Source organism: Rattus norvegicus, chromosome 7 (assembly GCF_021556685.1).
Source record: "Rattus norvegicus strain SHRSP/BbbUtx chromosome 7, alternate assembly SHRSP_T2T, whole genome shotgun sequence".
Taxonomy (NCBI): domain Eukaryota; kingdom Metazoa; phylum Chordata; class Mammalia; order Rodentia; family Muridae; genus Rattus; species Rattus norvegicus.
The window spans coordinates 100,886,106-100,900,064 of NC_141540.1; the positions used below are offsets into that span (position 1 = coordinate 100,886,106).

At 51.5% G+C, this 13,959-nt stretch overlaps 1 protein-coding gene and 1 long non-coding RNA gene across 2 annotated transcripts; one reads left to right on the forward strand and one right to left on the reverse strand.

The window, feature by feature from the left end:
* Nucleotides 1–5,514: 5,514 nt before the first annotated feature.
* Nucleotides 5,515–6,438, reverse strand: LOC690120 (hypothetical protein). The gene is given in 2 exon segments (NR_131067.1): nt 5,515–6,105; nt 6,254–6,438. It is a non-coding gene; the product is annotated as a hypothetical protein LOC690120 (long non-coding RNA).
* A 407-nt stretch (nt 6,439–6,845) lies between these two features.
* On the forward strand, nt 6,846–13,397 carry Trib1 (tribbles pseudokinase 1). The gene is given in 3 exon segments (NM_023985.1): nt 6,846–7,809; nt 9,847–10,139; nt 12,682–13,397. Coding segments are annotated over 3 exon segments (1,119 nt in total). The 5' UTR covers nt 6,846–7,449; the 3' UTR covers nt 13,148–13,397.
* Nucleotides 13,398–13,959: the final 562 nt, after the last annotated feature.

The window sequence follows — 13,959 nt, forward strand, 5'->3', positions numbered from 1 at the left end:
TGATCTGTCTGAGTTTATCGTGAGACTCGGTGTCACAGCCAGGTACTGAATGCAGTCTCTTCTCTCATGGACCTGTGCCCCTTCCACTGGTATCAGAGAGATGACCTCCCATTCACAGGCAACAGTCCAGGTGACAGTGGTTTCCACCAGCACCGGCCGCTTTGTGCTGCCTTCTGTCCTAGCCGCTTCCCAGCTTGCAGAGGACCCTTGGAAGGGTGACAACTTGCCAAGCCTATGCCAGGGTTTGAGAGATTTGTCAGCCCAGGGGTGGGGAGGCTGGCCTTCATCCAGGTACCAAACAAGGAATAAAGACAAAAATTGAACAGCAAGACAGGAGTCAGAGAGACTTCCTAAGAGACCTACAGCCGTGGTCCCAGATAAAGCAAAGTGAGCCAGATGTGCAGCAGTGGCCTCTGAGGGGTTTCCAGTCCAGCCACCCTGGCAGTGCATGTGAGGATTGCACCAGCCACAGGGAGGAAGCAATACACTGCCGGCAGCCCTCCAACGTCACCTCCTGGGCAGGTTCCCCTCCCCTCCTGGCTATGTACTGGGTTCTGTTGTTTGTATTTATGCCCAGCATATACTTGTATAATGCTACCCAGCCCTCTTCATTCTTGAGGTGTGGAGTCTGTGCTTACCGTAGATCAAGTCAAAAGGAAGAACATTGCAAAGTAACAGGCAGCTACAAGCACCAGACCCTCTGGGAAGGAGGCACTTGCTGTAGTCCTGGGAGCCTCCCAATAGGGTCCCTCAAACCCAGCAATCCATACCTTCCTCCCCACAGGACAAGGCAGGGAATGCCTGTGCAAAACTTCCACGTGCCTCACTAGGCCAAATTTCAGATACCCAGGACCCCAGAATTTTGTGTTTCAAAGGCCTAGAACCATGTTTTCAGAAAGTAGGAGTCTGGTTTTGACTATGTGTATTTGAGGGCAGCGGTAGCTCAGGTTGGCCCTGCCATGTAGCTGAAGCTCACTTTGAACTCCTGATCTTTCTGCTTCTATCTCCCACATAGTGGGATTATAGGTGTGTCCTACCATACCTGACTAGATTTGTGTGAGTGCTAGGATTTGAACTCAGGGCCTTAGGCATGGCAGGCAGACACTCTACCACTAAGCTACACACCTCCAACCAGAAGGTTTTTTGTTTTGTTTTTTTTTCTTTTTGAGAAAGCTTCTGGCCATTATAGAGCAGGCTGGATTTGTGCTTCTGACTCTGCCTCCGGCTCCATAGTGTTGGAATTGTAAGACGGGTCACCGGTCTCGGCCATGGGAACCTTTTGCTGGCCTTAGGTGACCTGTTGTCACTGATAATGTGTCAGTGTGACCTAGAGGGAGAATGAGGAAGAGCCAGTAAGCAATGGGATTTATGCAACTGGACATCGGACAGTCAGCTTCAGTGTCTGGGGTGGCCTCAGAGGCCTTTGTTTGGTGGCGGTTGGAGCACAGACAGGAAGAGGATGAGAAACAGTCAGAGATCAGAAGTCCCACTTGTCTTCTTGTCTCCAGCCACTTCCCACAGCAGCCAGGGAAGGCTCTTAGAATAAAAGAACTGTTTGGACGGAGATGATTATTATTATTTATTTATTTATTTTTTATTAGTTGGTCCCAGTGGTGCACACTCGTGGTCCCAGCTACTCAGCCTAGAAGACCGTGAGCCCAGAAGTTCAAGGTCAATCCAGGCAATGTTGTAAGACAAAGTCTCTCTTCACTTGGAGAGAGGAACAGTACCTAAAGTAGAAAAGTATGGCCGGAGCTTTGCAGCCCGAGTCTCAGTCTAGCATGGCCACCTTCTAGATGCATGGTGTCACACAGGTTACTTAGTTTCTTTTAGCCTGTTCCTGTTTCCATTTAGAGAGCAGTAATGATTTCTAAGATTGCTTTGAACATCAGATCACTGGAAAGGGTCTGATGCATGGAAGCAATGTAATAATACACGCCTATTTCTGTCCCAGCTTTTGAAATCTTGTCTTCCCCACACAAGTTCCAAAGTTTTGGATTCATCCCTCAGAAATTGGGTTTAGGGAATGTAAGGAGCCAGCCCAGGTCTGCTTTGCTGTGTGGCTGGGAAGCCTCGGGTGTAGAAAGCAGAGAGGTGGAAATGGAACCCCAGGTGGTCCATTTTGCTGCAAGATGCAGTGAGGGGAACATGCATGTTCCATGTCCCAACTTGGCACTCAACAGAATGGATTAAACTCAAGCTCATCAGTAGCTCAGCCTCATCCAGAGAAATCAATAAGGGCTTCCCTGTGTTGTGCAATGTGTGAGTTCCTGAAAAGTCAGTGCTAAGTCAACCTCCCTCCCCAACTCAACCAGTACTGAGCATTTACTTTCAACTCAGCATGTGCTGAGGCTATGCAGGACATGAACTCACATTTATACACCACACACACACACACACACACACACACACACACACACACACACACAGAGAGAACAGACATATGCAGAGACACACAGATACAAATACACACATGCACACGCACACACACACAGATATATATAAAGAACAGTCATACACACACAGATAACATACACACACATAACATACACACACATATACACATAACAGACATACACTCAGAACACACACACACACACACACAGATAACAGATACACACACATATACACCCAGAGAACAGATGGATATATACAGAGAGAAAACACACACACACACACACACACACACACACACACACACACACAGCACAGAGGGGGCGGGGATCTAGGCTTCTAACTCACATTGCCAGTGTACCAGAGGAGCTGGCAAGTGGTACCATGTGGTAGACATTGTCATAGAGCCAACATCACCGTTTAACCAGGAAGAATTACTTCCTGCCTTCATCCTATTGACTGATAGTTTATTCATTGTCTTGGGTTTTCATGTAAAGGCCCTTTTGAATTCTGGGCTATGTCGAGCCTTCACAATCCTGGCCACATTCACGTACAAACTAATAATCCCTAAAGCACTTTCCAATATCTTATAGTTACTTGTTCCCTTGCAGGGAAAGAAGAGCAGGTCTTTCTTATACCCATAGCACAGGTGAGACAATCAAGGTACAAAAAAGAGCAGTTGGCTGCCAGATCAGTACCCGAGAAGCTGGAGGGAAATCCAGTCCAGACTTGGCAGCAAATAAATTCCTGGGACCAAAATCAAGACAACTTCACTCCCTTGTCCTTGTTACGGGCAGGCTCTGCCAGTGGTCCATCTGCCCATTCCTGCACACATTCCTTCAAAGCTTAACTTGCTGCTCTCTTGGGCTATCCACAGCCTATCATCATCTAGGCGGGATTTCTGTGTTGAACTCGGAAATGTGTCATGGAGTTTCCAGTCCTGTCTCTGCCCAAATGTTGTTTTCCCCAACAATCCCCATCGCCAGCAGTCCTAGTGGGTGCCCCTCATCCCACAGGCACTTGCTGAACCCCTCTTTTGTGATAGAACTTGAGCTTGGCGCCAGAGTGGTTATGGTCCGACTCTTCTTTCCTGGAAATGCAGTCCAGCTAAAAGAGTCACGGGAGGTGAGATGTCCTTGCAGCTGGATGCAATTTACACCTGACTGCAGGTGCTGGGAAAATATAGAAGGTGTTTTGCAGGGTGAGTAAGAGCTCATTAGTTTGGCAGAGGAAGAAGAAAGATGCTAGTGGGAGGGAACATTTCAGGCAACTGTGCAGAGGTGTGAATTGGCAGGTGTGTTTGGGGCCCTGCCAGGATCTAGCACAAATAGGACAGAGACCAGGAGATGAAAAAGGCAAGTCTGGAAACAGAAGTGAGACCTGAACGAAGGCCTGCTTTTCTAATGAGATGTGGCTTTCCTCTCTGAGTCCTTCAGGGTTAAGCCAGAGCCCGCTGCCATCAGGTTCAAGTTTCAAGGGTTCCTCTATTGTTGTGTGAAAAAGGAATCGAGGGAGGCAGCTTTCATTTGTCCACAGCACTTAGTATACCCTGACACACAGTAGGTATTTGCTGTTGGCTGAAAGGATGTTTTACAGTTCAGAAGCTCACTGAAGGAAGTTAGTATATAGTCTTGCACTAAGTTGAGGGTTGGTGGAGAAGGTGCTAGACAAGGAAACGGAATTCAGGTCAACAAATTTACCAAGATGGATTTCCTATGGGGAACTAGTTCCAAAAGTATCCAAAGAGCAGAAATCAAAGAACAAAGAATAGTCCTGTGGGTGACTCAGAATTTAGCATCAGGAAGTTGCTGTCACCCTAGGACTGGAGGATAAGATGATGTCATCTGATCCCAGGAGACCAGAATCCTTGGAGTGAGCTGGGTCCCAGCAGAGAGGATCCCATGGACTAGGCTCCCCAGGCAGTATACTCCACTGGAAATGAGAAACAGAATGGAGGATGAGGTGCCCAGCAAGGGAAGGCAGGAAAAGAGCTGGATAGGGCAGGAGGAATAGCTAGGCTTACTGAAATCTAAGGTTTCTGTTCCTCCAGCTGGAAGCTTGGAAACGGGGAATGCAGAGGTAATCCAGGTCCTAGCAAATGGACTGGGCTTTATCCTTCCACCATACAGTCATTGGATGTGGACCTCCCGTGAGGGGCAGCTCGGCCCTTCTCAGTCACAGCAATGATATTCCCTTGCAGCAATCAGGGAGAAAAATCTAGTCTCTAAGAGGAGTGCAGCTGTCCAGACAATCATCACACAGAGAGGTTGCTATCGATGGATGCCCAAGCAGGGAGAAGGATGAATCCTGGTAACTCTCTTCTGCCTCCCACCTGCTCATGGTCTTCCAGAGCCTCCCACTGGTCATACTGGGCAAAAAAGCCCAGTGAGTTTGTGAAGGCCATCAGGGAGCTGAGCAGGATAGAAGAGGGTCCCTGTTCAGCTCATGGCAACAGTGCTCTGTGGTGTTGTCTCTCCCAGAAGAGGCTAAAGGGAAGTTACAGCATTCAGGTTAAGATACCCATAATAGTACTGGGTTCATTATCCAGCGACAAGCCCAGCTTGCAGCTCGGCAGCTCAGGAGAGAATCTTGCCAGGTAGAAAAATCTTAGCATCTAGCGCTATGTCCTAAACACCCTCGATCCCCACAACCTGTCAAGATTCTCCCTTCGGGGAGAGTGCCCTGCCCTTCTGTGCATCCCTCCCTCTCCTGGCCAAGCTGCTGTTCATAGATAGCTCTCCTCTGGTCAGTTCTCATAATCTGACGGAGGCCTCCTTAACGGTTCCTTTCTTGGCAAGTTGTGGTCTCCTCTGAGTTTATAAGAGTGCTGGAGAGCTTGACTGCTTCCGGTAGTCTTTGAATCACAGCAAGGAGGTTAAGGGTTCTAGGCTTCTGTTTTTGTTTTTGAATCAAATGGAGCAAAATGTAACCCTATAAAGTGAGTGCAAAAACTAAAGTGCATACCAAATACAAGTGCCGAGAACAAGGAGCCTGCCCCCCCCCCGCCCCCTCACGCCACAACTGATGCCAATTATCATTACTGTTTCAATTTAAGTCTCCTAATCCCCAGCGCCTAACCCTTGGAGATGCTTAATTAGCGTTTGTTGAATGGCTGGAGAATTAATAATGAAAAGGATTTATTTTTGGGCTTGACCTGGTTTTAGAAAATTAATTATTCAGCATAAATACAAGAAAGGATTTTGATAATAGTTTCTATGCTTCGTGAGGATCCAGACTCCAAACTGACCTGGTTTGCGAAAGAAGTGGAGAGGAAGAAAGAAAAAAAAAAGCCAAACAAACAAAACCCAGCAACACAAAATGTGGTTGCAAGCTGTTTACACAACTCAAAACTGCATGAACGTATACACGCGACCTAGTATCCCAAGCAGTGGATAGAATGACCCGTAGCTCAGTATCTAATACTCCCGGCCGCATTGGCGCCCTAGACCCTCCGGCGCGTATGCAGGCTGGAGGGGGACAGGAATCTGGCGCCAGCCACGTGGGCTCCTTCCGCCAGTTCCCCACATCCTTTGTTTCCCACCGGCCGGAGCTCAGGAAGCTCTTTCTGCGAGTCACCGCGAAGGGGCGGCCCAGGAGCTTGGAGAGGCTATTTCCGTGCAATCCGGGCGGGCGGCAGGCGCGGGAGGGGCGTGGAGGTGGAGGCAGAGCAGAAGGCCCAGTGTTTGCTTTTATTTCATCCAACAGAAGGTTCTATTTGTGGAAGCGAACAGACGCTGGGGATTAGAGTTGGGAGGGGGCAGGAAAAGAGGGGAAAAAAAAAAGCCACATTCACTACCACGCACAGGTCTTCCCCGGAACTACCGCGTGGGGGTGAATGACTGATAATGGAATTCATCACCTTTCCTCTCGCCCCTTCCTCCGGCTGCAGCCGCGACTCGGCGGCGCCCACAGCTCCACCGGGAGCTCCCCAGAATGCAGAGCGGCGGGGGGAACCCACCAGGGTAAAGGCGTGACCGCTGGGTCGCAGCCAGTTGCCGGTGCGGAGCCTGGAGGTGCGCGCGGACGCCCGGAGCTCCGGATCCATTGTGTTGTGTGAATGATGCGCGTGCACCAATCCGCAGTCGTTTCGCCCCCGCTGCCCCGCCCCTCCCGCCCACTTCCCCGGGAACCTGACGTCACGGGAGCTTTTCCTCCGCCTCCTCCCTGGGCTACCAGCCCGCGGGCCTGCGGTAGGGCGCGCGCAGCCTGCTGCCCAGCCCAACCTAGGGGGGCGTGTGCGCGCCCAAGGCGTCCCAGGACGTTCCCACCTGCGCCTAGGCGCGCGCGGTCGGGAGCATCTCCAGGCCTCCGGCCACCCCTACTGTCCCAGCCTCCAACTCCACCTCCTCGCCCCCTAAGTCTCCTCCCTCCGCTCCGGTGACTGCAAGCCGGGCGACGGGGCCGGAGTCGTCGCTGCCACCTCATTGCACAACCCGGCTTCCCAACTGTTTACACAGCCCGGGCTGTGAGTGTGTGTGTGTGTATACAGCGTGAGTCACCGGGAGGCGGAGGAGGTGGAGGAAAAGGAGAAGGAGTGCACTGGCCGGGATCAGTGCGGCACACACTCATATTCAGTCACTCTCTCTAAGCGCGTCTCGCTCGCTCACACGCCTGGAGCCCAGGAGCGCGCAGGATCCCGAGCGGCGCGGAAAAGTTGCACCGGCTTTTACTCAAGACTAATTGCTTTGGGAAGTGCGTTTGCTCGGTGAAGCCAACGAGCCTGCGGAATCTGTCCTCCAGGCTCAGCACCCGGGAACTCGGGCGGCCTCCACGTCCCGGGCTATCCACGGTCTCGGCAACAATAGCGGCCGCCACCGCCAGCGAGGCGTCCAGACCTGGTGCCTGCCGGGGTCTGGGGACCTTAGCCGGCCTCCCACCCTTGGACGCGTGGCCAGTGTGGTTCTCGTGTACAACATCAGCGTCCTGGAACTGCTCTCGTTTTGCTCCTTTTGGGGACCGATCCAAGCTCTATCTGCAGACTCCATCCCGCGGACTGGAAGTCGTAGCGCGGATCCAGGGATTTACAAAGCCGGGGCCGCTCCGGCCAGGGCCGCGATGCGGGTCGGTCCCGTGCGTTTTGCCCTGAGCGGCGCCTCGCAGCCCCGCGGACCGGCTCTACTGTTCCCGGCTGCCCGGGGCACCCCGGCCAAACGCCTGCTGGACACGGACGACGCGGCGGCCGTGGCGGCCAAGTGTCCGCGCCTCTCTGAGTGCTCGAATCCCCCTGACTACCTCAGTCCCCCCGGCTCGCCCTGCAGTCCTCAGCCTCCACCCTCGGCGCAGGGGACCGGCGGCAGCTGTGTGAGCGCACCCGGGCCCAGCCGAATCGCCGACTACCTGCTGCTACCCCTAGCTGAGCGCGAGCATGTGTCCCGGGCACTGTGCATCCACACCGGCCGCGAGCTGCGCTGCAAGGTAAGCATCCTGGGGCGGAGGTTGCGGGTCTGGATAGTCCACAGAAGTGCTTAAGTTCCAACCCACCCGGACCACGCTCCCGCCAGCGCTTGGCTCTGGCAAAACAGATAAGGGCATTGAGTCGGATAAGGAGGGTATTTTGGTCAGCTTCGTCTTTTTGGAGGTTGAGGGGTTTCCTGTGGATGTTAATGGTGAAAGTTCGGCGGCCTAGAGGAAGTGCAGGGTTCGGTTCTTTTATCTCTGTTCTGTTCTTTGGCGCCTGGCGTTCCATTTAAGTTTGGAATTGCAATGGATTCCAGGGCCATGCCATTGCCCTGCTCTCATCCCCCTCCTCCCCCTTGTCCTGGAAGGACGCCCTGCAGTGGGTACCTTCCTCGGGACTTGGAGCAACTGGCAATCTTTTTGCCGGAGGTTCGCGGCATGGTTTCTGCATAGACCGGAGTGGGGCTTCTACCTGGGGGATTCTGGACTTGAACTCCGGTTGGGACCAGAATACAGCCCACCCCAGGAAGTGTTAGGAGGGGGTGGTCTTAGGCCTGGGAGGGCTTATGGCCAGCGTCGGACTGTTGGAAAACTTCCAGTGGCTCGCTTCCACTCGCTTTAGTTTGAGGCCGGCAATTTTCCTTGCAACATTAGGAAGGAGTACAACTAGATACAGGATGGCCGGGCTCTCCCGGAGAGCGCCTAGCCGAGGACGGCTGCGCAGTCTGCGCTTTGTGAGTCGGACATCCTGTCTCCGGGCCACGGAGGGCCCCACCGACTCCTTTCATTCTTCTGGAGTTAAAAGTGGCATCTGGGTTTCCAACAACTCACCTGAAAGCCTCCCCCACTCCAACCCCCCCCCTCCGCGTCGCGCCCCTCCTCCCCGTTTGCTGCTGCCACCTACTGTCCACCCGCGTGAAATCTCAGACGCGTGGTCAAGCCCAGAGGAAAAACTCTTCTTGGTGGATGAGAACAGTTTTGGGAAAGAAACGGATGGGGCGGGAGGAGAGGGCAGCAGAGAGATTTTTTTCCCCCCAGTTGGTACTAGAGCAGCCACCTCAGAGGTGGGGTGGGTCTGGGTCATTGTGCAACCCCTTCCAGTTCCTCCGAGCAGATAATAGCTGAATCCAGATGGTGACAGCCCGTGTGTCACCATTTCCAGTTGCGTCTAGGATATGAGTAACCAGACTGAACAAAAGGCCCTTAAAGAGACCAACCAGCTTCTTAGAGGATTTGCTACCCATTCTGGGGGTGGGACAGCCAGGGTGGGGGTCCAGTAAACAAACAGATGAGAAAAAAAAGACTGTATAGAGGTGTCTATCCCCTCCTGTGAGGGCTTCCAGGCTACTTCGACCTGAGTCACAACCATAGGCAGGAGGCATAAGGCTGCTTTGTCAGTCTCTCCTTCTAAGTCATCAGTTCCTTCTGACTAATGACAGCTCTGCGTGTTTGCTGCCTCAGCTTCCCCATGGAGGCTGCAAAGTCACCACATTCCTTAACTGAGCACTGCTGAGCCTCCTGGGTTTGCAAGGAGACACATGCATGTTTAGCTGCTGCTTTTTCACCCTTAGGGATGCCGGGGTACATTGCACAGGCCACTTACTGTCTGCTAGGAAGAGTTACATCAGGGAGCTGGGCTTGACTGCCAGGAGCTGATGACCCTTAAAAAAGAAAAGCATGTGCAGAAGGCAATTCTTCCAATCATCCTACAATAGGGTTAGGCTTTGGTAGTGTGCTAGCCCAGATCCCAAGTCATTTGGTAGTGTGCTAGCCCAGATCCCAAGTTCGGTCCCGGAGCTGGGGACCGAACCCAGGGCCTTGCGCTTCCTAGGTAAGCGCTCTACCACTGAGCTAAATCCCCAACCCTGTCATAGCTAGTTTTAAAGGCATCATGGCAGCTGGAGCTTCAAGATGGGTAGAGAGAATAGAATATATGAATGGGGCTTATTGCCATTGAAAGACAGAGATTGAGAACTCCAGACCAAGGTCATATAGGCCCTGGGAGGCAGCCCCCTGACTTTCTAGTCCCTTAAACCGGTGACTTTCTCTCCGCAGGTGTTTCCCATTAAACACTACCAAGACAAAATCAGGCCTTACACCCAGCTGCCGTCCCATAGAAACATTACTGGCATCGTGGAAGTGATCCTCGGGGAGAGCAAGGCCTACGTTTTCTTTGAGAAGGACTTTGGAGACATGCACTCCTATGTACGAAGCCGGAAAAGGCTTCGGGAAGAGGAGGCCGCTCGGCTCTTCAAGCAAATTGTTTCCGCCGTTGCCCACTGCCACCAGTCAGCCATTGTGCTGGGGGACCTGAAGCTTAGGAAATTCGTCTTCTCCACAGAGGAGAGGTAGGCAGCTGCCACAGCACCTCTTGTGGCCTTTTGGGACAACAACAACAACAACCCCCCCCCCCAAAAAAAACAAAACAAAGAAACAAACAAACAAAATAACCCCCCACCTCCACCCCCAGAGGTACAGGTCATGCAGTTAGGTGCAAGATAAACTCGAGGGCTTAGTTCTTCTGTGCTTTTAGTCTTAAGTCCTGCATCTGAGAAGTCACGGCCAGGCTTGGTCTATTCTCTGCTCCACTGGGCGGAGTATAGGGAAACCTAGAGACACCATGGTGTTTTTGTGGGTGCTACCTGTTGACTAGATGCCCTTCCTGCTCCTGTCCGAGGCTCAGGTTTATTTTCTCTTGTTAGAAAGGTCAGTCTTTTGGGGAAAAGGTTCACTTGTCCTTGACAGCACTGACTCCAAGAAGTGTTCAAATCCTTGCTTCCATCCGTACCTGGAAGGCATTACAGCTAGCTGTGTGGTTGTGTTTGCAGAATATCATCTTGCCACACCGAATTCCTGCTCCATTTCAGCCTGGGCTGCACCCCACTCCCCACCCCCATCCCCCAGTAGTTGGTTCACATTCTCTGGTGAGTTTTTTTTTTTTTTTTTTTTTTTTTTTTTTTTGGTTCTTTTTTTCGGAGCTGGGGACCGAACCCAGGGCCTTGCGCTTCCTAGGCAAGCGCTCTACCACTGAGCTAAATCCCCAGCCCCCTCTGGTGAGTTTTTAAGACAGCTCACCAGCTCCATCCTCAGAAAAGAACCACAGTGAAATTGGAAGTTGGCATGCACTGCTAAATATAGTTCCTGGCTTACCTCATACAGGACGAGATGTGCTTGATAAGGGAATAAGGAGACATTAAGATTTGAAGTGGAGGCTTCACCAAGAGAATTCAGGAAGCAGCATGAGAGGCACCACACTTCATTCTGCAGACAGACCACATCCGTGGTGGGAAGATAGAGGCTGACTGTAGCATTGTCCTGTGGGAGTGAGTTAACATTCTCGAACATGGTGACACGGGACTTAGCCTACCTGTGCACTTTTACCTTTAACACCAGGGCCCCCCAAACAGTCACCCAAGTGCCCAGAGTGTGCATTTGTGTCTGACCTGGCACTGACTATTGGAATGTACCGATTAGCAAAGAGAAGCAAACTGTTCGCTGCAAGGAACTGTCCGGTTCCTGGAATGTGTGTGCTTCTTTGATAATGGCAATACCTATTTTTGAAACATGTGCTACACACCTCCTCACCGGCTTTTGAAATCTGCATTGCACAGGCCAGTGTCATGAGCATAGGGTTTGGTAACCCGAGGGTTAAGCAACGGCAGGCTGACGCTATTCATGTAGCCAGCACAGGTGCAGGGTTTTAGTAGTACAGGAGCCAATCAGGAGCAGACACCATGGGTTGAGTCATATTTTCCGTTTACAGAACCAATGGGTATTTTACATAACAGGGAGGTCATGCTGAGGACATACCGAGTTAGCACATGTATACTACACTCCAGGGAACAGGAAGGCTAGGGGGGAAAAAAGAAACTACCAGACCTTTGATAGGAAAAGGAACTGACCAGACGTTTGCATGTAACTTCACAATAAGTAACTTAACTAAAATAAAACAGACCTGTTTCAGAGAAGCCGGCACTGGATGTTAGAGGTGCCCCATGTGGTTAGGGGGGGTGCATCTTGAAGTTGTGGGTGGCTGGCCCTGTGTAAGGAGGCACCTGCAGCTTCGTAAGAGTTCCTTCGACCAAAGGTCTTCTGGACTACGGTTTCTTTACATTTTAGTCTCGGTTTCTGGACTTCCTTTCACGTTCTTCAATGACTTCTTTTACAACGATTATCGCTAAAGCAGAGCCTCTCATGTAGGATGAATATTCACGTACATTGATCTGCGGTCCTAGGGGTGTTTAAGAGGCCCGTAGTCCATCCTTCTGTCAGCCACTTGTGTTTGTTCACGTAACTTCTCTGTCAGGACTGAGTGTTCTTTGCCGTGAAACAAACAGCCCAATAAATGTAATTAAACATTTCTCGTCCTGGTCCCACTCTTGACTATTGTAGCTAGGACGCAGGTGAACGTGTTCACAGGTCTGGGCAGTCAGTGTCATAGTGTCATACACAGTAAGGGACTGTAGGATACACAGTCCCCACCGGAGGGAGGAGGACACATACCCTCACTCTCCCCAGACAACTCTGTAGAACATGCTGGTCTTCACCTGAAACCAGCTCCCCATTCTGCAATGTGGACTTTGCCAGTTGTGTAACCCCATTAGGATATCTCTCATAAGCTCCAGCATCATGAATATTATTTGAGACTTTGCATCATACCCTCCGCCCCGGGCACTCTGGATACTTTGTAAACATTTATTGCAATTTGTATTGGTTTGTGAAATCGCTCGTCCTGGGTGTTTTCAGGGCCATGCTTACTAGATGAAGGGGTAAATGACATTCCAACGGCCTTGGCTGTTAGTGCCTGTGGGCACTGTTATTGGGAAGGCCTTGTTTTCCCGTGGCAAGCGTGGTCTGAAAATGATATAGCTCCATTTCTCTCTCCCACAGGACCCAGCTTAGACTGGAAAGCCTAGAAGATACGCACATGATAAAGGGTGAAGATGACGCATTGTCAGATAAACATGGCTGCCCGGCCTATGTGAGCCCTGAGATCCTCAACACTACTGGGACCTACTCCGGAAAGGCAGCGGATGTTTGGAGCCTTGGGGTGATGCTCTACACCCTTTTGGTCGGACGATACCCCTTTCATGACTCAGACCCGAGCGCCCTTTTCTCCAAAATCCGTCGGGGACAGTTTTGCATTCCCGAGCATGTTTCCCCCAAAGCCAGGTGCCTCATCCGCAGCCTCCTGAGACGAGAACCTTCTGAGAGACTCACAGCTCCTGAGATCTTACTCCATCCCTGGTTTGAATACGTCTTGGAACCGGGGTATGTTGACTCAGAAGTAGGAACTTCTGACCAGATTGTTCCCGAGTACCAGGACGACAATGACGTTAGTTCCTTTTTCTGCTAATCCCCCCCCCCCAAAAAAAAAACCTCAGAAACCTCATAATTCTCACACATGGCATTTCTAATGATGGGCAGGCCCTCTTACACGGTGCCAGCCAGCTATGGGGACGGAGCACCATTGTCCCTGTGGGGCTCAGTGTGGTGCCACCTCTCGGGCCGAGTGACTTGATTTGACCAGCATGCACTCAGATTAGCTGCTTGACAAAGGTGTCCCCTTTTCGATGACCATCGTGACTGTCCCGGTGTCGGAGGCAGGGGTGGCACATGTTTTGAAGCTAATGGGCATCCCTTGTGGTCAGGCGTGGCGAACTTGAACATTTGAATGGGAAGGAAGCACTTCGCACAGTGGCATTTGAACAAGGTGGCAATCGGCTGGAGCGACAAGCCTGTCATCTTGGAACTTGTCTTAGAAGGCTCCCCTTGCTGCTGCAGTATCTCCTACCAGAAGTTTCTTTTTTTCTTTTTAAACCCTTACTCCTGCTGCATACTCACCCATGACTCTGTTCCAGCATTGAACAGACAGAGTGAGAAACCCTAGAGCCTGCTTGAACCCAGACTCCCCCAGTGCTTGCCAAGACCTCTTCTGCAATAATTGTCTCCCACTCCCTACCTGGGGACCTGTCCCTTGCAGCTATGAAAGCAGTCACCAGCTAATTGTGGAAAAGTATTGGGAGATTCAAATTCTTGGCTGTTTCAGAACTCTTGAAAGTAATGTTTTTAAAGAAATTAATTTGATCATGTGGAATCTGTTAGCTCTTAAGGCTCTCCTCAAATATAGCAGCATTTAGCCTGTGCTCCCCACACCCACCCTTAGGA